This window comes from Penicillium verhagenii (assembly GCF_028828195.1).
Source record: "Penicillium verhagenii strain IBT 33310 chromosome Unknown utg000003l_segment0_segment0, whole genome shotgun sequence".
Classification (NCBI taxonomy): domain Eukaryota; kingdom Fungi; phylum Ascomycota; class Eurotiomycetes; order Eurotiales; family Aspergillaceae; genus Penicillium; species Penicillium verhagenii.
This window is the reverse complement of record NW_026643167.1, coordinates 1,939,518-1,963,537: the sequence shown is the minus strand read 5'-3', so window position 1 is coordinate 1,963,537 and position 24,020 is coordinate 1,939,518. Positions and strand designations below refer to the sequence as shown.

The following is a 24,020-nucleotide window of genomic DNA, read 5'->3' as shown; positions in this document are numbered from 1 at the left end:
ATAAAGAAGCCAATGCACATCTGAGGTATACATACCGCACATCAGTGGGAATACTTGCAGAGATGGGGGCGATGGCAACGTACATTCTACAATTCGCGATCCTTCTAGCTAACTCGATGCAGTAAACACTCCCAAGTGGGATTTGCGCATCTGTGCGTTACCCGCCACCGATGTCAATCACCTCCATTATAAACGAACTCATATTTTCTACTCTATTTTTGCTTCTTTGACAGCTATACTAGGAATAGGTTCCCGGTCTTCCCGTACATACATGCAGGGCTTGGATTCATGCTTGGTCACGCCCCTTGCAGTCTTCAATGATTCGAATCCCTGCACCTCTGAACCTGATGAGCATCGCCACAGAGAGCGAGCTACCCATGGAATCCTTCATGTACATCACTTCCCCCCCCTCCTCCCCTCCATGACTGTATTACCCTAGAAAATAAATGGGTCCAACTCCGCCACCTATGCCTATCACAAACTCCCCACACAAACAACATCATTGGGTAGATTCGCACTCGTCATGTCTGACGATATCCTTATACACTAGCGGTCTACAATGCTCCCACACCTTACTCGAAACTGCACTCATGTCAGAGATAGCCGTAGTTAGATTTATTTTGGCCAGTAGGCATGCAACAATATCACACGGGAAGAACCAGAAAAACGCCTCGTGAATTGAATGGCAAAAGCAAAAGGAAAATAGAAAATCCACTGATTTCGGGTCGCAAAGACCCTCTTTAGATGCATCATCGCATCTAAACCTCCATGACTCCTGGCTGCGGGTGGTCGAAAGGTTTCAGTCTGCAGGCTTCGTGCTTTACAGACCCGCTGCTGGCTTAACATGCCCGCCTGTCCTCTGATATGAACAGTTTCATGATCGTCGGGCAAGCCAACGTAGCTTCCAAGCACCCCCGCAGGCGCCAGCTCAAGCACTTGATAGCCGCGCGTACAGCTGATCTAGTGCACCGGTCGCACTCGCATCATATGTTCCAAATTATTTTAGTTCGAGGTCCGTCATTTCAACGCTGTCTGCCGCGCCCATCCAGAGAATGTTGTTACACCTGTAAGAGAATCGAATCAGTAATTGTCTCCCACACATCACAAGCAGCAGTATGGCGTTGTTTGCTTGCGTCAATGGATTCAATCTCATTGCTCATCATTTATCGGGGTATGCGTACCGGATCAAAACCAGACCCAGCGATCCAGTCGGCTTTCCATCGATGAATTCCTCTGTTTCACGCAGCAGGACGTTCATGTAGGAATCAATGCTCTCAAGGATACCCTTGTACTCGGTCTGTCCCCACTTCAGGCGAACGATCATCTCGGTGCCGACCCTGTAGTGAAATACAAGTCAGTTTCTACCATCTGACATCCTTTGACAGGTTTCAATAAGCATATCGGGGGCGTTGGTGGGGAATTCAATGCGTGCTCTGGGGTCGTGGGCAAGAGAAGGAATCACGTACTTGGCCTGCAGGTACGGCCGGGGGTTCACTGGTTGAAACTAGAAAGTAGAAACGCATGTCAGTATCAAATCTGAGACTTGGGTTGCTCTCTCTGATAACCAGGAATGAGCGCGTTGCGAAGCTCGACGGCGGGTACCAGGGATTGGGATTGGGAACTGGACGTACGCTCATTGTGATGGGCCTTTGGCGGTAATAGATTTGCGTATACTTCCAGGTGATATTTCTAGCGATGGGGAAGACAATCAAGCTTCTTTCTTGTGGTGATCGTGAAGGTCGAGATGGTCAGTCGGGGTCCTAAAGCGCGAAAATGTGAGCTGGATGGGTTCACAGTGCGGAGCCAATGGGGAGAAGTGAAGCCTCACCGCTTTTGTGTCGCGGTGTATTATCTGCAGCTTGAGCTTCAACTTTTCATTTCTGATAAGCAGATAATGTGGCAATATGTCCAATTTTCATTTTGAACTGCTTCGGGCTCAGATAGTTGTTGTGTTTTTGTGAAATACTCATTAAGTGCGATATTAACGTGGTGTAGCTTCGGTATCATCTGAGATCTCTACTCCATTTGGTATGTCGTACTAGCACGGAATCGCACACGCTAACTACAGGGTAATGGGTAGTAGTAATACAGCGAGAAAATGAAAAAAAAAGTTCATCGAATCCATGGAGAATGAATAGCAATAAATCTTCCAAGATTGTCATCGTCTCCGAAAAGAAAAGCACCCCTCCAACACCACCGTCATCGCTATCGCCATCCCGCTTCACAAGTAGCCCAGAAATTTTCAATCACCGGCCGACGGTCCAGGTAATCTCCTTGATGCTAACCTCACCAGCCTTCTCATCGTAATCATACCACTCACCCTCCATAAGATCAATTTCTGTGAACTTGGTGGTGGTCTCGGCGCCCTTGGCCTCCCATTCACCCTGCCATAGTGTAAGCATGACATCGAAAGCAAGGATATATGAACGCGGGGATACTCACATCAGCCTTGAAGTCAACGAATTCAAGTCCGCGGCAGTCCATCTCGATAATCTTCTTGCTGCTCTTCTTCTCATCGGCCTCGTAGACATGGGGGCCCGCAGTGATGGAAGCAGTGTGAGTTTTCTGGTAACTGTGTTAACATCATGTCATACATATGAGAACTCAACATGAAACACTTAGAACAGATGAATGGTTTGATCTGATCAGGTTGCAGGGATTGAATTGAACGGGTCAGAGGATTGGGCCAATCTTACCGTGCACAGCCGGCACTTCCAGACGAAGTTGGCCTCGCCACGGCTACCAGGGATCTCATGTGTCTCCTAAATCCAACCCGAATTAGCCTCCATAGCTAGACACATAGTTGATATAAAGCAAACAGAGTGCAACTTACGAAGCGATTGAAGCTGACCCAGTTCGGGTGCGTCTCGCGGCAAGAGCTGCATTGCACCTTGAACGTGTAGAAGTAGGGGTTCTCTTCAGTATCAGTGGGCTGGAGGCCGGTCACGCTATTTTTCAAAGTTAGGAAAAATCATAAAATTTACCCTCAGTTGAAGTTCTCCGCGTGGCATGTAATAGATCTTTTTCCACTCTGCTGGTGCGGGGAGAGCCTCGGAGAAAGTGACCTTGGAAGTCAATGTATGAGATAGAGAATTCACTTACCCCTCCAGCTCAGCCTTAAGAACGAGTGAAAGCATGTTTGCGTTGTTGTGGACTTGTAACTTTCCGTCAATATGTGTCAACGAATTCAAGTGAGAATCGTGAACCGTGATGATGCGGGGTGGAGAAAATGAAAATAGATCAGTCTTGGCATGTGACCACCACGACAATAAACTTGTTCTAGTCAAGAGACAGAGCTTAGAATGACTTAAAATTGAATTTAATCTTCGTTACCGAAGGAAAATAATTGATGATCATGAGAAAATTTTATTCATATGGAAATTATGACCGAAAAGGAAACGCCAATCATGCTCAAACAGCCACTCAAAAAGGGCCGGGGGAAAAAAACAAGCTACTATGTACATCCAAATCAAAGCTTCATCTACTCTCAAGCTTACAAAGTTCGAGATTACAGGCGGCTCTGCTGAGAGTCCTGTCCCAAAGCCTTGGTGGAGAACGAGTTGAAGTACTCGTTCAGGGCATCGGCAGTACCGCTGCCCTCCACCAGCTGCACGGTGCAAGCAACGTGGCTGTCAGGGCGAGTAACGACAATACCACCCTTCTCAGCATCAATACCGAGCTTCTCGTGAGCAGCGAACTGAGCGTTAGGAACACGAACGTCAGGAATATCATCGGCGTAGAGGTGGTGGTGGTAGTCGCGCAGAACCTGGGGGATAGAGTCGACATCGACCTCGTTCTTGGAGCCGGCGTAGATAACGGAGATAGTGAAGAGCTTGGAGTGGGGGTTGTGACGCTCGAAGAAAGAAACATCGGCGATATCGGACCGACGGTAGACGGAGAGGAAAGAGCGCTCCTTCTCCAGGTTGGCAGCCAGATCGGCGATGGCCTTCTTGGTCTTGTTCTGGTTACCAGCGAAGATGAAGATGCGGAAGGATCCGTTGGCAGGGACCTCCTGCTCCAGCTCGACAAAGTTGGAGTCAGCCAGACGGGTCACAGTAGTAGGGGTGAAGGCACGGCCGGAAGTCAACTTGACATCGGGGATGTTGAACAGAGCTGACTTGGCAGGGTGGGTAGAATCCCAGTTGAAGACATTGGGCTTGTAGGCAACTCCGTATCCGCTGGTGAATTCGCAAGATGACTTGAAGGTCTTGACAAACTCATCCTCCTCAACATCAGTGTTGACAGCCTTGCTAGCGGAAACTTCGTCGGCATTGGGACGGCGCTTGGAGAAGAGGGCAGCGTATTTGGAATCAAAGTCAAGCAGGGTCTCTGCAATGTCCTTACGCTCACTCTCGTAAGTGCTGAGGATGGAACGGTCGGCAAATCCGGACTCAACGGCGTGGATCTTCCAAGCCATGTTCAAAGCGTCGTGGAAAGCAGTGTTCATACCCTGACCAGCCTTGGGGCTGTGAGTGTGGCAGGCATCACCACCCATGAAAACACGCTCATCCAAGGTGTACTTCTCGGCGATACCCTGGCCAATTGGGTACACGGAGTACCACTCAACGCGGTCCCACTCAAGCCAGTATGGCTTCAGAATGTTCTTGGCTGTCTGCTGGACAAACTCGGCGGTAGCAGTCTTACGGGGGTTCCAGTCGGCGTCGGTAGACGAGGCGATCTGGACGTACAGGCGGACCATGTTGTCCTCGCGAGGAATAACCATGATGGAGCCAGCATCGGAGTGAATTGTGCATTTTGTCTGAAATTGGGGTTAGAAACTATCAATATTATGAAGGATGCAGAAAAAAATGGTATCTTACCTCAATATCGGGGAAGTTGGTGCGGACAACACCATCCATGACACCCCAAACGTAGGCGATGGGATCCTTGTGGTGAATCTTGATCTCAAGCTGTTCACGAATGAAGCTGCGAGCACCCTCACCGCTGAAGAGGTACTTGGTGCGCACGTTCTCGATCACATTGGTATCCAGGGACTTCAGGTTGACCTCGACAGGGTAGTCGGCGTTGGCACCGTCGTTCTTGAAACCGACAATGGTCCAGGGTCGCTCAACGTGACCACCAGCCTTGGCAATCTCATCCAGGAACACGCGCTCAATCTTACCCTGGTGAACCAGGGTGGTGAAGGGATAGCGAGTGTCGATGAAGCGAGGGCAGCTAGGCCAGCTACCGGTGCGGCCAATACCAGAGCCATCGCTCTTGGGGTCCCAGAAGGCGACGTCGTAGACCTTGGCGGGCTCGTAAGCCATGATAGAGCGCTTGAGGCCCAAGTTGCGCAGGATCTCGGTGGACCGAGGCTGGATACCATCAGCGCGACCGGTGGCGGTCGGCACAGGGCGGTTATCGATGTGCTTGACCTTGTAGCCCCATCGGGTCATACAGAGGGACAGCAGCAGACCGACCGGGCCAGCGCCCACGATCACGATGTCGTATTCTTGCACCATGGTGGGGGAGTTATGGGTTGGCAAGAGGTTTGGAGGGGGATATGTGTGTAGGTTGTACTAGTATGTGCAATGGCGAGCAACACAGTATATGATAGATCACAGAAAACTTATGGAAATGCAGTTTTCAAGTTTCACCCTGCAGATACACAACTGATCGAGAAAGACAACTGAGAGATGCAATGGAGGGCCATGGCTTTTATAAATAATTTGAGACAGGCCGGGGTAAGCGGGCCGAGTAAGCTTGGATCTGACGGAGGATGGTCACGGCACTGGGGATCGGTTTGTAGGGGATAAGCAGCGGTTGAGGTAGTGGGCACGAGTAACATGGGACCAATGAACGGTCGGAAAAGCCGGCTTATGGAAGAATTTGCAACATTGAAAGCGGTGCAGGGTGTGGGGAACAGTGCAAATTGGCCACCAGTGAATGCCGTCAAAGAGACCGAACTGCAGGGCCTAGCGTCATGGATTGTCAAAGCTGGCTTTCCCCACAGCCCGGATGAGATTTCGGCAAGTGGAGTGGGGGTCACGTGGACCTTTTCTCGGCAGCCTTGACCGGGATTGGTTTTTCTTCTCTTCTTTTCTCCCCATCAACTCCTTTTCTAATTGGTTCAGTCCCAGGCTCCGTGCCGAATCTCGCAATTGCTTAGTCTTTATCCCTGCCGCTTTATCCTGTGGGAGTTGAATCTGGCAGTTTTCCCAGGAGAATCCACTTGCCACTTTGGAATTCCGTCTATTTCTACGGGATATCAAGTGTTATACAAAGATCAAGAAGTGTGAAAAAAAAATACATAATAGTGGACTGGTAATTTTGACTCTCATATTATAATCACCAATATTTCGTCCAATCAATCATGCTTTTGACTTCCATTCCCAGAGCAACTCATTTTTTGCCGACATCTCAGTGTAAGCCATTTCTACCCAGTACTACTTTACTCTAACCTCGGGCCTTATTACCCTTTTTTCTACCCCGGGATCTTTTCAGCTTTCCCCGGGAACTCACATGGTACTGTCGTTCCCAACTCCGAGTGGAGAAGCGGGAAATGTGCTAGACTCGGCACAAAATACCGGCTCCGAACTTGCATCGCCCGAGGGAAGACCGAGTTGCCTAATCAGGAAATCTGCTCAGCTTCAACATTACATCATTAGGCCGTGCTGGTACCTATTGTTCTTTGTTCTCTTCTTTGTGGGGAGACAATGAATTACTAGTAGGTATGGATGCGCAGTTTAATACGGGGGTCATTCTCTACCCTCTTGGGCCATTTTTGTCCATTTTGGGTCTTATTGACCCCCGTTCCCTTCTTTATTTGAGAATGTCTTCTGTTCTGTTCACCGCGAGGTGTCTCCCGTCTCTCGTTGCCAGAATTAATTTTGAACTTACAAAAACCTTTCCTCCTTGACGATTCTTCTATCCTCGTCCCTACGCTATCTTCTTCGAGCCCCGACACTCTTAGGTCGTCTTTCTTTGCCTAAGCCAATTTTTGTTTCTCCCCTCGAATTAAATTCCTTCTCGTCAGAGGAACCTTTTCCTTCTTGCCAATTCTTCGATCCTTTTCTCTGGCAATTCTTTTTCTCTGCGTTATCTTTTTTCTCCAGGCGCCGGAGATTCTTGACCATCATGAACATGAATATGTATTTCGGCCCTGAAGAGGCGGACTCACCTGAATGCACCAAAATGGATTTTCTTTCCACAGACAAATATTTACCCGACAATTCGGGTGAGCCCCTGTTGTTGGCAGAGTCATACCCGCTTGAAAGTATGGATATCTGCACAGTTCCCGAACAATCAGATCCATCAAACATCTGGGAGCTGTTGCCCGCAAAAGCATACTCACCTGAGGAGGACTTGAGCCTGCACCCAATTCCTGACCACCTGCACCATTTCGAGCACTTGGAGTTGTTGCCTGCAAAGACATACTCACCCGAGAGCCCAAGTATCTATGAAAGCGATTTATCGCCCAATGGGGTGGAACCTAATGATCACTCGAGCGTGTGGGGTTGGCCAGTCGGGCCAGAGCAGGTTGCTGAATATCAAGACCTCGCCAAGTATGATTCATCTTTCCTTGAAAGCTTAATAGATGACGCCATCAAAGATTTCATGCCAAACCATCTGCCATCAATTGCTGAGTCTGCAGCCAAATCTTCTGACGCCAATGGATTCTCTATCAAAAAGATTCTGAGCCCTGAATCATGCAGTCCTGGAACTCTCACTGGTGTGCCGGAAAATTGGTTGATCCCTGCCAAGTTGAATGTGCCCCTCAAGCGCGTGGCTGAGAGTCAGCCGAATTTGGTTGACAACCCACCCTTTAAGCGCCCTTGCAGCCGGGCAGCTTCTATCCGTTCCGTGGGCGTCACCCAAGAAGCTAAGCGGCCCAGCAAGACTCGACCCGTCGCTTCAAAGCTCAATATTCGGCTCAGCCCATCTCGAAGATCCAGCATTGCCTATTTCAATGGGGACAATGAGGTTGAGAATCCATTCCAATATGCTGCTGGAAGCGATAAGAAATATGGGGCCCACAAAAAATTGTTCGGTAATGACGGCTTCTTTGGGCCTCTTCCTGACTCGGAGCGTGTATCTCTAAAATCTGAGACATCTCCGAAGCCACCTCTGACTCCGGGCCCGATCCCAGCCTCAATTCCGAAGTCAAACCTTTTGCGAGGCTTAAGTAAAAGGTTCAGAAAGCAACCTGCAGAGACTGTGAGTCTGATCCCACCAATCCATGCCGAGTCATTTACTAACCATAAGACAAAGGATTCTTCGTTCAGGGATTCTTTGATGGGAACTCTCATCGCCAAGTCTCCAATTTCAGTTGACCCTAGCTGTCAAGCCAAGCTGTACTCGGACATTGAGGTGATGATCTGCACTGCTGCCAATAAATTTCTGCTTCGCCAATACTACGATGGCCGCCTCTCTCATCACTCCGTCAACAAGGTCCTTCAGAAATGGGGATCAAAGAACCGTGCACCTGTGTTCCAGTTCCACTTTGATCAGAATACCCAACGAGAGTTGATCCTGGAAAACCGCTGTACTCTGGATATCAATTGCCAATTTACTTCCAATGAAGTACAGTTCGACTCGCGCATGCAAAGCTGGAAGGCCATCACCAAAGATATGAGTACACGCACCTTTTGCCTGCCAGATGAAGTCATTCGCAAGCACCTGTCCGACTTTCCACAGATTCTGGATATGTTGGATGCACCGACTTCAGCCTTTGATGAGCTGAATGAATTGAGTGCCTGGGCGCAGTGCCTGATGTTGCAAGCATCACTGGACGCTCGTGGTTCGAAGCGGAGATAGATTTGCAAATCCCCAAAATCTGCGTCAACTATCTCAAGCGTCATGATATGTCCTTTCCTCACACCAAAAATCTGGTATCTTTTGTTTGCGTTCTTAGCGTTGGAATTAGCGTTCACCAATTATCTTGTCAGGTCATCATCAGACATCATCCGAATACACTATTTAGCTCAAGTATTGAATATTGATGAATCTTACCTGGACGAATCAACCTGTAAATTTTATCTTGTGGTGCTCAAGTGCTAGTATGTACTGTACTAGTCCTAGTCGTGAAAGCAAGGAAACATGAATTGTTGGGTAGATGATGGCACGTGCAGCGACGTCATCAGATTCGTTAAGGGGAACAACACTACCGCCTGAGGCAGCTTCGCCTTGCAGAGATCGGGTCTTTTCTTTCAGTCTCTCTGAACTTTCTTCGTTACTTCCTTTTGAATGCGATCTGCCAGTCATCTTTAACCACCCGAACGGGTGTTTCCGAAACACTAGCCTGGCCAGTCACAGCGCCCGACCATGATCATCGCCTAAAGCGGCGTCTAGATCTGGATCCCAGGCTTTATCGCCCCCCGGACTCTCCAATTTCCACTCCGAAAAAAGTGGGACCTTTGCTCACCATGACAGGCCCATTTCATACTTACGGCCCTTCCTGCCTGTTGGAGGCTGATGATACAGAGCTCACGAGCTTATATTCACTCGCTACCCCGCCAGACATTCGATCTCAGTTCTTCTACGTTTCGTCCCTGCCAATCGACGACCCTTTGGCTCCGCTTCCCGCCGCTAGCGGGCAATCATCAGGAAATGAAAGAGCCCCTCCCCAACCATTTTCAGCGAGAGATAACATCGCGTTGGAGGCAGCTTGGTCGGAATTACGGGAAGCCGAGCAGGGGAAATTTGGTGCTCCCAGTGGATCCCGCCCGGGGACATCAAAAGGACGTGCGGGGATAGCTGTACCGGGTCGCGAATCGACTTTCGAGGGAAACCGCCCTTCTAGGTCAGCAAATCGTGGAGATGGAAGTCTGGTTAGCAGCAGAGACACCCCCAGCAACCCAACCTCTGTACCAGAGGAGATCGCTGGATCGTCCGGCATCGATACCAGTCACCGGAAAAGAATGTTTTCTTCCTCCTTCAATGAAACAGCTGCGGCTAAAAGAAGGAGTCTCTCCCCGCCCGAAGAGGACTTAGAGAGACAAGCAATCGTGGGCAGTCTTCAGGGACCTTCATCTCGTGATGCGAGTATCAGCGGCTCTCCTTTTATTCGAGCGCCAGATTCTCAGCCAGGCACTCCGCTTGGTCGTTCATTGGAATCAATGGGGTCAAAAGATGGTGTCGAGTGGCAATCAGAGTTGCGCATTAATGCTCCCTATCACTCATCCACGAAGCCATCGGGGCTCCGAGCGACTGTCAGTCTAGAAGATGCAGGTTTGGAAGACGCCACTGATACAAGGAACTCAAAAGAATCTCAGACAAAGATTCCAGTGGGGGCATTGCGTCTCCATTTGGTTGAATTGCCAAACCTGAAGGTAATGGTTATCCTGTAGTTTCGCCAGCAATTTACTAAACAAGTACAGATGAAACCAATTTATTGGAGCCCACTGCACGATGTGTCATCTGTGGTCAGGGCGACATGGTTCTACAAGAACACCATGCTTCCAGTTGAAACGCCGGTAGCCAATCAACTGGAAGAGGGGTACACTTACTTGAAGCCATGGACTGATACATGGCAAGATGAGCTGAACAGCTGTGTAGAAAATGGTGCTGATGCAGAGATCAAAATTGCGCACAAACTATGGCCCAAGAATGACTCTGGCTCTACTAATCTACCTGGAACCGCACAGAACTCACAAGATAATGACACTCACCAATCAAATGGTACCCAAGACAATTTGTCGTTTGATAAAAATCAAGCCTCTGGGGCAACAGCAACTCATCCCGAGGGAGCTAAGCCATATTTAAACTCCAGCGCTATCTATGTTGACGCAATTGATGCTCAGATCCTCCGACCGAGCATGCTACCATCTGTGTCCAGGGGGAGGAAACCTCTTAATGCGATTCGTAAAGGGCGTCAAATCGGGATACCAGTGGTTCGCGGATTCAGTCGCAAGTTATGGGATCAACTACACCCATCAAAGGCCAATCCAGTGGATGTACGGAACTATATTCGACGAAACCCATCACAAAATCCAACGCCTGCCCCTGGCGAACAAATATGCTACGCATGCAAGATGGAATGCTTGCGTCCAACTCCGACAGACTTAGTGTTTGTCATACACGGTATTGGTCAAAAGCTATCCGAGAGGATGGAAAGCTTCCACTTTACTCATGCGATGAATGCCTTCCGTCGCCAGGTGAACATAGAGCTCAATAATGAGCCAGTCTGGCCTCACGTGCGTCACGACCATGGAGGTATCATGGTATTACCCATAAACTGGCGCACGACACTATCACTGGAAGACCCATCAATGGAGCCTGCTGACATGGAGGATCCATTTTCCAACGACTATACTCTGTCAGATATTACGCCTCAAACCCTGCCTGCAATTCGGTCGCTGATCAGTGACGTTATGCTCGATATCCCTTACTATCTGTCGCATCATAAACCCAAGATGATTAAGGCTGTTGTCCGAGAAGCAAATCGCATATATCGTCTTTGGTGCAATAATAATCCCGGGTTCCAAGACAAGGGCCGCGTACATCTTCTTGCACATTCTCTGGGGAGTGTCATGGCTCTTGACATTTTAAGCCACCAGCCAACAAACGTACCCCGATTCAACTTTCTCGATACCCCTCTGCATAGCGATATCTTTGAGTTCAATACCGCCAATCTCTTTCTTTGCGGAAGCCCTGTTGGATTTTTCTTATTGCTCAATAAAGGTATTTATCAGTGCGTGCCACCTTTATATTATGGGTCTAACTCATTTAGCGAACCTCCTGCCTCGAAAGGGAAGAGATAAACCAGGTAGCGAAGGCGAAGACCGACTCCGTGGTGTCGCAGGCGAACCCGGCACATATGGTTGTCTCGCAGTCGATAATTTGTACAATATCTTGCACACAACAGACCGTACGTTCACTGTCATCAATGCCCTTACTCTATTTCTTTGCGCCTATACTGACAAACTCCTTGCAGCGATTGCTTACCGAGTCAACGCCGCTGTAGACAATGACCTCTCAAACTCCCTCAAGGTGGCCTCGATCCCCAGCTCATCCTCTAGCCTTTGGCAATCATTTGGCAGCGTCTTCCGCTGGAGCACCTCCTCATCAAGCTTTGTTACTTCAGCACACCCAGTTCGGCCTGCCGCAGTCTCCAAAATGCCCTCAAACGTTGAAATGGAAACGCACGACTTCACACGGGAAGAAATCGCTGAAAAACGTATGCTGCTTCTCAACGATAATGGTCAGATTGATTATTACCTATCAGGTGGAGGTGGCCCACTCAATATCCAGTATCTCAATATGTTGAGTGCGCATAGTAGCTATTGGACGTTGACGGATTTTGTGCGGTTTCTTGTGGTGGAGATTGCTAGGAAGCAGGGTAGAGATGGGACGTTGGTTGGTTTACGGGCGGAGAAGAAGAAGGGATACAAGGTTACCAAAGGCTGACCTCGATGCCGTCGGCATATATTGTTCTTATTGGCGTCTGGGGTGCTTCCAGATGTCATTGGCGAGGAGTTCAAATTAGACACATACATACGACCTGCAACTTACTACGTTTACATAGTACTTTTGAGAAATGAGAGTCCTTTAAGGTTTGCTCGATTGGAAATTCTTGTCATTTGCTCGTAGATATCATCTATCAATAGGCAGTCTGCTTAGAGATCATTGTATCATATCAAAGAATCATGAAGGAAGAGAAGAGTAGGAAAACGAGGAGTAAAAAAGGTAAATGTAAATCACACGGAAAGAAAGTATAGTCTAGGGAATCCAGCTCCCTGGTATATAAGTCGTGCTCGTCATAGCAACCAATCTAAAGCTCTTAACAAATGATTCGGGTGTCAGATCCATAGACAGGGCCCATCATCAGCGCTTCCACAATCTCACCCTTGATCCCGACACCACGACCAGGACGTAGGACAACAAGTGCATTCGCGCGGGCGATGCTGCCCACTCGCGAACTGCGCTGTCCAACGCCCTCGACACCGGTACTGGTAGCATACAAGCGACCGTCAGAGCGTGAACCCGTAACAACAGCCCGGTGGTATTCTGTACGCTTAGGATCAAGAGGGAAATGGTGTGTCAGCACAACAGCCACACGCGGCAGACCAAGCTGCGGCGCCATCCAAGGCTTCATAGCGATGGACTGAGAGCTCTCTCCAAGGCCGGAGAGCTTGTGCAGTGAAGGCAAGACGAATAGGTTTAGAGTAACCAGGGCAGAAGCAGGGTTTCCGGGAAGAGAGAAGATGAGTTTTGATTTGCGCTCTTGCTGGCCAGAGGCAGAGGCATCAGAAGCGGTTTCTTTGAAGGGTACTGTTGCGAAAGTGGTTGGTTTGCCGGGTTTCATGGACACTCGGCCGAAGTGAATGGTACCGCCCAGGGAGCGCTCAATGGTTGGTTTGAGGAGGTCTAGCTCGCCCATTGAGACGCCTCCTGTTGTGACGATCACATCCACGCTTGCGGAGGCCCGGCCTACCCCGCGGAGCGAGTCGCGGAGGGCATGCTCCAGCTCGCTGGAGGGGGTGTCGCGGGCGATACCCAAGTCCACGGTCTCGAATCCCCATGATGAGAGGCAGGAGAGAAGAGAAGGACGATTTGAGTCGCGGATCTGGCCGCCGACAAGCTTGCGAGGGTCGTCGTGCTCCACAAGCTCGTCGCCTGTGCTCAGAACTCCCACACGGGGCTTTTTGAATACTTTGACGGTCCTCGCGCCTGTGGCAGCGAGCAGGCCGATCTCACCTCCAGCTGGGGAGATAAGGTCTCCGCGGGCCAGGATCTTAGAGCCAAGAGTCACGTCGCTACCTGGTTCACGAACGTTCTCACCCGGTTGGATATCATGGGGAAGGATTTCGACAGTGGCCTCTTCTTTGCCATCTGGGGTAGATGAAGCCAGCACGGTGTCTTCGACCATGACTACAGCGTTGGCATTCGGAGGGAGAGGAGCTCCCGTGGTGATTCTAGCAATGGTTCCAGGCTGGAGGGGCTCTAGGACGCCTCCAGCAGACGCGTGGGTGATGGATGCTACGGGGAACACGCCCCTAGTCGTAGCTCCGGCGTCGGTGGATTCAGGTGCAATAATTGCGTAGCCATCGACGATGCTGGCGTGGTAGGCCGGAACCATCTCAGCAGCGTAGACATCTTCGGCAACGACCGATCCCACAATGGATGTGTTCACTGGGGCATCAATAACTATCGGGGCAGGGGTTTGTTCGCTTATTGTGCGAAGTGCTTCCTCCACAGATAGCATTGGGTAGGGTGATGAACGGTAACGTTGGTTAGGTCCCGCGGATGGGTCATTAGATTGAGGTCGGTCTGCTGGGGAGGTATGGGCCTTGGGAACAGCATGTCCATGGCCGTGACCATGAGCATGGTGATGGTGATGGTGGTGATGGTGGTGATGGTGGCTTGAAGAAACGCCCGCATCACTCTCTAACTTCTTCATGCCTCCAGCATGTAGACTGCGAGAGTTGGCCCCAGCGCTCTGTAGGCAAGCATGAGGCAGGAGTTTTACAACAGCTTCAAGGTTCTCCATGGCTCCCTTTGGTGATCCAGGTAAAGTAATAATCAATGATTTGTCGCGTACACCAGCAACTGGTCTAGCCATCATCGCAACTGGAATGGGGGGTCAGTCGAATGTTTATAGAGTAGGGCACAGGCCGGGTATGGCTGATGGTGATGTCATCTCACATAGCGTTACTTTCAACGAAGCGGCGATCATACCATGGCTGAACAAGTTAGTCCTCATTTGGCCTGTTCTTTAAACTGGATAGATACGGTATACAACCAACTCACACTAGGCCTGGAGCATGACGATGGATCAGGGGGGTCACAGCCTAAACGTGATGTCATTTAGCAGGGGAACCCGGTTGACCAACAGAACAACAGGATGGCTTGATACCTCGGGTGTGTTATCCTTGACTGCAAAGCCTGTCCCACCGCTGAGCAAGATGAGATTATACCAATCATCTCCATCAGCCCAGTCGCAGACAGCCTGTTGGATCTGGAACACATTGTCCGGCACGATCTTGATTGCGGGGGGTTCCCACTTCCCTTCTTGGGCGAGGATGGGCGCAAGAGCCCCCGCTACTTTGTCGGAAGCGGGGTCCTTCGAAGCGGTGTCCGAAACGATCAAAATGGCTACCTTCAATTTTGGATCCATTGTGTGCAATTTGGTGGTTTGAATGCGGGAAAGTGGGGGGGTTTTTAAGTGGGAAAAAAAGATGTTGGTTTTGGAATTTCCGGGGTATCGCGAAACCTCGGAACGCAACCTTACCCCGTTGAGCGGTCCGTGCTATTAGATTCTGCACGATGATTGCGATAGTTTCGAGGATTTTCATCCAGTACGTAGGTGGATCATGGGCAGAATGCGGGGAATATGGAGAATCTTTACATCGTACTTTCGGTAGAACTGGCTCTCATTTGCTATAACATAATTACTGTACACAAGTGGGCACGATTCCCCGGATCAGCGATGCATAATAGTATGAACCGATGAACCCACAGAGAGAGCCTCTATGAATCGAAATCCCAGACGCCCCAATGCTGTGTATCAAAACATAAAACAAGAAAGAAGTTTTAAGGAGGATGAGGGGGGTAAACGGGGAGAAATAAACAGAAAGTATGCCGAGATGATTCATATATGGGCGGGTTGGGATGGTTTGAACTGATTGGACCGATTTCTTAGTCTCGTTCGATGTCCTGGTCGAGGCAATCATAGCCACATTCTCTCCCCACATGCAAAAGGTCCCAAAGTTTGCAGCCTATCACGCCGCACCCATGTCAAGAGCCTTGCCACCCACCAGCAAGCCAACAATGAGGCCGAACAGACCCAGAACTGAGCTAAAAATCTCAATGACGAGGATCTTCACAAACCTAGATGTAAAATAATTGGAACGTCAGATACCGTCACACTGATGAAAAAAAAAAATAGAAATAGAAATCGAAGCAAGGAACTTGTCACATACAGGCTAGGGTCGGCAGCATCGGCAAGAGCTGCACCACTACCGTTGATACCAACGGAAATACCGCAAATCAGATTGCAGCATCCTACCGTGATACCTCCCCAGAAAAGGGCATAACCTGTGTATAGGTTGCTCTTGGTGTAGAGCTCAGTCTCCGGGACCGGACCCAACTTCGAGGAGAAGACGATCGCAATGATAACGCCGTAAATGGCCACAACTTCACAGAAAATGATGGAGATCAAGTTCTTGGTTCTGATTCTGGGAGCCCGAACACCACCGCCGACAATCGAAGAACCGGTAAGGAAGATACCCCTGTAAACAATGTCAGAGGACGGGATCCATACAATGCACTCGAGCTTGAAGGCTCGTATCCCGGCAAACCAAAAAAAAAAAAAACTACCATGCAGCTCCAACCACTGAGCAACCAATGCACATCGCAATACCGATGTTCGCCCAGGCGTAGGGTGATACTTCTTCGAGGAAGCGGCCAACCTAGTAACGCGTCATGTCAATACGGGGTATGCGGGCGAGCATGATGGGGTATTCGTATCGCGCAAAAAAGAAAAACGTACATTGAAGGCTTCACCTTCTCCCTGGAAGAGCATGTCTATCCATCACAGGTTCTAGGTTAGCTCGAACTGTCCAGATCGGAGAGGTTCCGGGTGTTCAACATACACAATCCGACCACCACAAGGGCGGTCGTGGAGAAACCAAAGTAGTACGGGATAGCCATGACGACCTATCTGTAAATAAACGAGCGAGACGGTCTCGCAGTGAAGGGGGGCCGATAAGGGAGCTCGGCTTCGAAGCTGTCGACGGTCGGAGTGTGGATGAGTGCTTCGGTGGCCGGAACGGATTAACTGATCCGTGTGGCTCGGGGGCGGTGACAAGTCGTGGTTCCCCAGATCCACGGCTCGTTCAACTTGATCGTGGAATATCAATCAGAGAGGGGAGAACGTTCAATACTTAATTGCTACTCTCACTTCCTTTGCATGCGCTATTAAGACTACGTCTTTTTTGTGTCGCATACTCTCTAGATCGCGGTCCCGTGGCACATTTCAAAATCCCCCTGAAGCCACACTTCCCCCCTCTCTTTATTACCAGAAGCAACCATGGCCTCCGCCTCTGGGGTAGGTTCTTATTCGAACCCTTTAAAGAAATTCAAGTGAGTGAAACTTATCTCGGGCGCGTCAAAATTGGAGAAATCGGACACTGACAAGGGTCATAGATTGGTATTCCTTGGCGAACAAAGCGGTACGGTCCCCTTCGAGCTCCCCAATCGATTCGAGTGGATGGAATAGGAAGTGAAATACAATGCAGACGGTCCTGACAAGATGCTACAGTGGGAAAAACCTCGTTGATTACCCGTTTCATGTACGACTCGTTCGACAACACATATCAGGCCACGATTGGTATCGACTTTTTGTCTAAGGTATATTCCCAATTCCCCATACTCACCACATTGGTGGATACCAGCCATGTGGCGACGAGGCTGATACCATCTTCATGATAGACTATGTACCTCGAAGATCGAACAGTCCGTCTTCAACTTTGGGATACCGCCGGCCAAGAACGATTCCGCTCCTTGATCCCCTCCTACATCCGTGACTCTAGCGTGGCGGTTGTTGTCTACGATATTTCGAGTGCCAAATCTTTCCAAAACACCCGGAAATGGATCGATGATGTGCGCGGGGAGCGCGGAAATGATGTGATTATTGTGCTGGTGGGCAACAAGACCGATTTGAACGACAAGCGGGAGGTCACCACCGCTCAAGGCGAAGAGGAGGCCAAGAAGAACGGCCTGATGTTTATTGAGACTAGTGCGAAGGTCGGACACAATGTTAAGCAACTGTTCCGGAGAATCGCCCAGGCTCTACCAGGAATGGAGGGTGAGGCCAAACAAGGCGAAAGTACAAGTACGCATATCGTTTATACAGCCCCTATGCCCTTTTACCTCTGGTAGATAAACTAACATACCCCCTTTTCTTCAGTGATTGATGTGAACATCCATCCTAAGGAGACCACCAACAATGATGGCTGCGCCTGCTAATCGTCCTCCCAACTTCATTTACAAATCCCTCTTGACCGATGAGGAGAATCGAGTCTGTCCATGATGTTGCGCCATTTACTTTAAGATGTACATGTTTTTCCCTCCCACTTTTCTGATTGCTCGGGTGAATAGCGTGTGTTTCAAACTTTCAGTTGAAAGCGGTTTCTTTTTTTTTCCCCTTTGTGCGCTCACAGCAAGCTGAGCGTTATGATCCCCGCTCTCTCTTGTCTCTCTCTCCCCTCGCATTATATCTTGTTTTCCTAGTCGCAGTGGAGTTGTGGACTCACTGGTGGAAGGCGTCTATTTTTGCCCAACATGGCCCCATAAGCTCAGGTCGGATATGCTATAATCGATGAAGCTGTACAATATGGGTATTATTCTTGATACTAGACAACAACGTACTTCAAGAAAGCGACGCTTTATTTGTATCACACATGAGAAATCCGGCATATGTTGCAAATCATATTAGCACTTACTACTACCACCCATCTTCTGCCGGTCGATCAATCCCACATTACTTCGACTCTCTTGTATTCCTGCAAGAACTCGTCATGCAGGCGTGGCATAAAGTACTGCATAGTAATCTCCTGCACTCTGGCCGACGCCAAATGCTTATCATTCCAATAGTGGCGCACAAGTTTTCCAACGCACCCAGTATGCGCCACCTCGGGAGACCCATTTGCTTCTTCACAAGACAGCGCCTTCACATCTTCTATTCGGTCAAAGTCATACCGAAGATAATTCCCAAATGCTCCCTGTTCATGTGGCCATCGTTTACTCCACTGAGGGCACTCTGGATACCGAGATCCATTCACACAATCATCCCACGCCTCGAGCAGTTCTTTCGTGCGAGCACTCTGTTGCGCAATTATGAATCCCTTGTTCAAAAACGTTTGGCCTCTGTCGTCGTTGTTTATATCCGCTTCTGGATCCCATGCCATGGCAATCAGAGTCTCGGGGTTGATATCCCAGTAGTTGAGAAGCCATTCAAGTGGCACGTGTAGATGGGGGAAGACTATATCTGCGTCTACGAAGACGACAAACTGGTAGTGATCAATTGCTTCTTTCATAGCCGCGACTTTACACCATGTCGCATGTCTTTGCGTGGAGTTTCCTTTCATGGTGGCTAGTTTGTAGTCGTAGCCGTGAATTTTCGCTATGATCAAGTCAGTCGTCATTTCAAGAGATGTGCTGGATAGAATGTTCCCGGCTCTTACACACCCCACATGAAATGATTGAGTCGTCCATATGTTTCCCAGTTCATCGAATTCCATCGAGTTGTCACAGGGGTCCTTATCTCGTTAAAAATGCTTCCTGGGTTATCTAACGGCCGAGTATCTGCATCGAGTATGAGGACCTTCTGTCCTAAATGCTGAGTGAAAGATGGCGTCTTTGGTAGGTAAAAGGGAAGTATGTAAACCTCTCCATCTTGGCCAGTAAAGTTTTCGGCGTCGATTGGAAGGCGGATATCCTCGAAGAAGTGTGTGATACTCGGCGCTGCAGAGACGTTTGCCAATAGATGTGGAGACCATGGAGTCAATATCCTAAGACGGAAAGGTTTTTTCGTTAATACAGGGAATCATGAGAGCTTTCCTGGGTCAAATTCCTACCGAGTTGTTTCTGTTGTTGTAGATCCATTGTGAAAAGCAATGTAGAGCAGACCAATGGAATAAGTGATTGCTGCGAGTAAGAAAACCCAGCGCTGGGAGATCACGATGAATATTCTCTCGAGGAGACTCATGGTTGTGAGTTGTGGCGCTTAGGAGAACATATCAAAAGTACAATTAAAACATCAGAGGGCTGCTGTACCAGATTCGTTTTTCGCAGCGAGGGCGTGGGAAGTCATTCCAGAGTCAGAAAAGACAGCAGAATGAGTAAGATTCATAGAGTTCTGCTAGATTCAAAGGCGTAACGAGTGTCGTCAAAATTGTCCGTGTAGCCGCTACCTAATCGGTGCGTGTTCATAGTTTTTTTGATAACCCCTGACTCGTCATATACTATGATTAGATATGCTGGTTTGGGAGAATAGACTTTTAGCTGTACAACGGCCTGTGTCACGGAGAAAAATGAGAAAAACATTCGGTACTACTGCATGCAAAACTATACAGGGCGCTCTAGTAGAAATCTTGAATCGGGAATCAATTGTGTCAATATCATTATGAAATATTATTGTGGGAAACATCCCGAAGCTCCTATGTGGAGGTTAGACCAATGCAGTATGTAAAGTAACTTTTTATGTGGATATCAAGGAAATTTCAGCAGTTCAGTTTTCTTCAATCACGTCCTCGCCGGAAGCTGCCTCTGCGGCAGGCTCGAAGAATGGAGCAAATTTGCTCTTCATTCTTAGCTTCTTGCCGTAGAAGTAGAATGCAATGGGAATAGGGACCAGCACAGCTGCTAAGCATCCGAGGAGAGTTGAAGCCCATTGAATGCCCATGTTGTCGAACATTTGTCGTGAAAAGAGGGGAAAGCTCGCTGCCACCATAGACCGACAGAAAGTGTTTGCAGCAATGGCCGACGCAGCGCTATTGAATATGTTAGCATCAAACACGGAACTATGATTTAACTAATTCGGAGGAACTCACAACATGAGGTAGGTATCAATGAGGTAGTTGAACAATTGAATGAAAATGATCAATAGTCCGAATCCTGTGAACAGTCCACTCAAAGTAGGGACAATCCAGTGGACAGTGCCGCTGAACCCACTCCATCCGAACCAGAAAAGTCCAGCGGCGAAAAGAACACCTCCAACAATGACTGGGGGCAGACGCCATTCGGGAATAGGCATACCGCCATTGGCGTCCAGCTTTCGGTTATATCCCTTCGAAGACCAGATAACGTAGGATGCGGCGATGAACAGACCAACTACCATACCAAACAAAGGCAGACCACTTTCACCACCGTTGAAACCGTACACGCCTTCGAATACGACGGTGTAAGCAGTCAGGAAACAGTAAAGCAGGCCGTAGATGAAGCTCAAGTAAATCGTAACAGCCAAAATCAAGGGCTCGTAGAAAAGAAGCTTAAGAGGACGCGAGAAGTTGTTGACAATCAGCTCCCGGAAGTCGACCTCGATTTCTTCCTGTTTGGCATGAATTCCCCAGTTCTTTGTTCGGCGTCGTAATTCCGCGGCCTTTTCGATTAGAACGACAGGTGGGTAGGACTCTTTCAGGAAGAAGAGGTTCATAATGAAGGCCGCATAACCCATGAACGCGGGGATCCAGGCGGTCCAGCGCCAACCCAGGTATGACATGTTGATAAATCCACCAATGAATGGGGCAATGAGAGGTCCCAAAAAGACTGTGCCGGAGAAGAATGCGATAGCGATACCACGGGTGCGGTTATCGTAGATGTCAGAGAAGACTGCGGCCACGACAGCCAGCGGTGAACTACCAAAGATACCGCAGAAAAAGCGACAGATCATGAGGGTCTGAATATCCTTCGAACATGCAACCGCGGTGTTGAAAATTCCAAATCCCAGCATGGCAAAGACGATACCTGGGCGACGTCCCTTGAGCTCTGACAAGGGTGCCCAGATCAAAGGACCCGAGGCATAACCGGCAATGTACAAGGTGCTAGATAAGACAGAGACCTCCAGACTGACGTGAAAGTGTGACGCAACGTTTTCCGATGAAGCGCTAAACACCGCGGAATCGAAAGTCGAGCAAATACTGGTAAAGGCAAGCATAGCGGTGATGTAGATCCTGATCAAAGTTTCATATGTCAGTGTCTTGCGGGTTTCGGGTATGCTCTGATTGTATAGTCCCAAAGAGTCAAACGTACTTGGTTTTGGTGGACCAGTTCTTGGGATACATAGGATCATCTGGCCCATCAAATTCTACAACATAATCATCTCGGTTGGGTAGCGGTGGAGGGTATGGCTTGCCGCCACCAAAGGCCGGCAATGGTACTTTGGAGGCACGCGACTTGACGCTCTCACCGACCGTGAGCTGATGCTGAAGGCGTTGGGTTTCAATTCGGCTAAGCGTCCGAGAAACATTGGTTCGGTTGCGCTCTAGGTCCAGCTCTGTGTTTCGCGACTGGAGTCTGTGAAACTGCGGATCGTAGTCAATGGAGCTACTGGACCCCGAGGACGAGCCAGTCGTCCCAGATGAGCCAGGTCTATCTACTTCGGCCGATCTTCTGGGTTTTTCGTTGCCATATGAAGATGCCTGCGCGGCAGCGTCGGCTTCAGCGAGCTCAATCTCCTTGGCCGTGGTATCCATGGTGACCTTGTCAGCTCTGGTCCGGAGCTCTCGTATCGGATGACGATTGCGGCGGGGGTGTGCTCGATATAGGGTAAAGAACGACTGAGGGGGGATTAGGTCAGATAGCTGCCCCGTGCATAATAAACAGGAACCCTTTTTTTTTTCAGCGGCGTAGGACGATTTAAGAAAAGTATAGGAGTACCAGAACAGGGCCGACTTAACCGTTCAGACCCACTATCGAACGCGACGGCTTCAACATGCAACAGTAATTGCCGAAGTATTCAGGCACAAGTTGATATTCAACGCCGCTCTCACGTGGGATTTTTTTTGGATCCAGGGATTTAAGAGATTTTGAATGCTTTGAAGCTTGATTCACATGCGCAATCAATAGGACTTTTGGTTAAAATCGGCACGTTATGTAAAATGAGGCTGGCCGAAAACAACATGGTCCTGAAGTGGATCGACGCTAGTGCAAAAAAAAAAATGAGAAGACGACTCTGATGTCATTCATTGGCCCCATGATTCAGGAATACCCAATCCTTTGTGGATCTTAAGATTAATAATTTGATCCGAAGAAAAAGTGGCGACGGATGTAGGATTTTTTCTCTCTTATTCCGTGAAGGTCTGGATGCGGGTACGGACAACCTTCCCGAAAGACCGAAGGTAACCATCTCCATCCGATGACTTTCTTGGCAGTGAAAAAGAATCATCTACTTCATACTAGTATACTAGTATCTACTACTCATCACGATGATCACTTATACAAAATCCAACAGACCCCGCAAATCTCCACATCTTATACAATAGCTTGTCATCTACTCTTGTCACTAGTACTCATAGCAAACCCGGTTTTGGAATTTTCTACATTAATCAAAGATTTCCTCCACTAGTAAATACATATCTAATAATAAATGATTCAGGGCCTTTTCAGGCAGTAGGTTGAAAAAAAATATTCATAAAAGACAAAAAAAAATATCATTAATTGGCTGAACAACTAGTAGACTAGCACGTACCAGGAGAGATAAGCGACTCGTGGGCTGATAAATCTTATATCAACATTAAATGTACATTTAATCCATGTCAGTTTTCCCAATGTTATGTCCAAGTATGCATATCAATTTTCCGAGTGCCGAGCATCCGTGTGTCTAGTCCCGAGGTCGGAATCTTGAAACAAGAATGATTACCAAGTTGCTTATATGTATGACTCTACTGTGAATCACTCAGCCGATAACTCTTGTACATGGCGGGGTTGTAGATTCTTGCCTGATTAGGAAACCGGGAATCCAAATATTCTCCACCGGACAAACCAATGTTCACCATTTCAGGTTGAAATCTTCTTGAAACATTCATTGTACATGACTCGAAATCTAGGCATTGAAATGTCAACTGGTACAGATATCAGGCCAAGCTTTCAATGTTGGGAAGATCTGCAGGGCACTCCCGGCATCTGCGCTGGGCATATGTATGCAAGCAAAGGCTCCTTTATAAATCCGGCACATGGTTTATAACCTGGTTCAATGTTCAAATTGTTCTTTTTTCTACACTTGAACCCCCTGCCTCCAGATGTCCAAATGAATTCCAGAATTGCAAATATCACCAATGATATCATGGTAACCGGATGGTGAGTTTAGACAATATTATCTAGATACATACGCATAATCTATATTCTACTATAGACGACACAGTTCTTTGAATATTTAAACTCTTCTTTCTACTAGCCAGGTACGTCGGATCTACTTTGCAAGAACTATCAACATTGAAGGAACCTTGGAAACCTTGAGAATCTTCTCATATTCACTTTACTATTTGGAAATCGCTTGGTCGCTCGGCCGGTGTTTTTGTTGTGAAAAATGATCAAGTTACATTGTACAATACGCTGGGGCTCTGTGGATCGATATCTTA

At 48.6% G+C, this 24,020-nt stretch overlaps 10 protein-coding genes across 10 annotated transcripts; 3 read left to right on the top strand and 7 right to left on the bottom strand.

The window, feature by feature from the left end:
* Positions 1 to 997: 997 nt before the first annotated feature.
* On the bottom strand, positions 998 to 1,637 carry N7466_002123 (small nuclear ribonucleoprotein F; the record flags this gene model as incomplete). Its single annotated transcript, XM_057161521.1, has 4 exons — positions 998 to 1,064; positions 1,182 to 1,337; positions 1,467 to 1,504; positions 1,632 to 1,637. 4 exons carry the CDS (start codon positions 1,635 to 1,637, stop codon positions 998 to 1,000), a joined length of 267 nt encoding a protein of 88 aa, XP_057024806.1.
* A 609-nt stretch (positions 1,638 to 2,246) lies between these two features.
* On the bottom strand, positions 2,247 to 3,137 carry N7466_002122 (CXXC motif containing zinc binding protein; the record flags this gene model as incomplete). The annotated part of the gene is made up of 5 exons (XM_057161520.1): positions 2,247 to 2,384; positions 2,443 to 2,565; positions 2,697 to 2,762; positions 2,834 to 2,948; positions 3,103 to 3,137. 5 exons carry the CDS (start codon positions 3,135 to 3,137, stop codon positions 2,247 to 2,249), a joined length of 477 nt encoding a protein of 158 aa, XP_057024805.1.
* Positions 3,138 to 3,508: 371 nt separating this feature from the next.
* On the bottom strand, positions 3,509 to 5,462 carry N7466_002121 (putative FAD monooxygenase; the record flags this gene model as incomplete). The annotated part of the gene is made up of 2 exons (XM_057161519.1): positions 3,509 to 4,759; positions 4,821 to 5,462. The coding sequence occupies 2 exons, from the start codon at positions 5,460 to 5,462 to the stop codon at positions 3,509 to 3,511; spliced, it is 1,893 nt and encodes a 630-aa protein (XP_057024804.1).
* Positions 5,463 to 7,077: 1,615 nt separating this feature from the next.
* N7466_002120 (uncharacterized protein) lies at positions 7,078 to 8,757 on the top strand (the record flags this gene model as incomplete). Its single annotated transcript, XM_057161518.1, has 1 exon — positions 7,078 to 8,757. One exon carries the CDS (start codon positions 7,078 to 7,080, stop codon positions 8,755 to 8,757), a length of 1,680 nt encoding a protein of 559 aa, XP_057024803.1.
* A 608-nt stretch (positions 8,758 to 9,365) lies between these two features.
* N7466_002119 (DDHD family phospholipase) lies at positions 9,366 to 12,348 on the top strand (the record flags this gene model as incomplete). The annotated part of the gene is made up of 4 exons (XM_057161517.1): positions 9,366 to 10,271; positions 10,320 to 11,622; positions 11,672 to 11,809; positions 11,876 to 12,348. 4 exons carry the CDS (start codon positions 9,366 to 9,368, stop codon positions 12,346 to 12,348), a joined length of 2,820 nt encoding a protein of 939 aa, XP_057024802.1.
* Positions 12,349 to 12,721: 373 nt separating this feature from the next.
* Positions 12,722 to 15,058, bottom strand: N7466_002118 (bifunctional molybdopterin adenylyltransferase MobB/molybdopterin molybdotransferase MoeA family protein; the record flags this gene model as incomplete). The annotated part of the gene is made up of 4 exons (XM_057161516.1): positions 12,722 to 14,511; positions 14,587 to 14,624; positions 14,692 to 14,732; positions 14,798 to 15,058. The coding sequence occupies 4 exons, from the start codon at positions 15,056 to 15,058 to the stop codon at positions 12,722 to 12,724; spliced, it is 2,130 nt and encodes a 709-aa protein (XP_057024801.1).
* A 604-nt stretch (positions 15,059 to 15,662) lies between these two features.
* Positions 15,663 to 16,593, bottom strand: N7466_002117 (H(+)-transporting V0 sector ATPase subunit c''; the record flags this gene model as incomplete). The annotated part of the gene is made up of 5 exons (XM_057161515.1): positions 15,663 to 15,771; positions 15,864 to 16,172; positions 16,261 to 16,352; positions 16,433 to 16,467; positions 16,536 to 16,593. The coding sequence occupies 5 exons, from the start codon at positions 16,591 to 16,593 to the stop codon at positions 15,663 to 15,665; spliced, it is 603 nt and encodes a 200-aa protein (XP_057024800.1).
* Positions 16,594 to 16,972: 379 nt separating this feature from the next.
* On the top strand, positions 16,973 to 17,910 carry N7466_002116 (Rab family GTPase YPT6; the record flags this gene model as incomplete). The annotated part of the gene is made up of 5 exons (XM_057161514.1): positions 16,973 to 17,025; positions 17,089 to 17,114; positions 17,204 to 17,292; positions 17,374 to 17,776; positions 17,852 to 17,910. 5 exons carry the CDS (start codon positions 16,973 to 16,975, stop codon positions 17,908 to 17,910), a joined length of 630 nt encoding a protein of 209 aa, XP_057024799.1.
* A 503-nt stretch (positions 17,911 to 18,413) lies between these two features.
* On the bottom strand, positions 18,414 to 19,088 carry N7466_002115 (uncharacterized protein; the record flags this gene model as incomplete). The annotated part of the gene is made up of 1 exon (XM_057161513.1): positions 18,414 to 19,088. One exon carries the CDS (start codon positions 19,086 to 19,088, stop codon positions 18,414 to 18,416), a length of 675 nt encoding a protein of 224 aa, XP_057024798.1.
* Positions 19,089 to 20,173: 1,085 nt separating this feature from the next.
* N7466_002114 (MFS transporter) lies at positions 20,174 to 22,136 on the bottom strand (the record flags this gene model as incomplete). The annotated part of the gene is made up of 3 exons (XM_057161512.1): positions 20,174 to 20,435; positions 20,496 to 21,614; positions 21,694 to 22,136. 3 exons carry the CDS (start codon positions 22,134 to 22,136, stop codon positions 20,174 to 20,176), a joined length of 1,824 nt encoding a protein of 607 aa, XP_057024797.1.
* Positions 22,137 to 24,020: the final 1,884 nt, after the last annotated feature.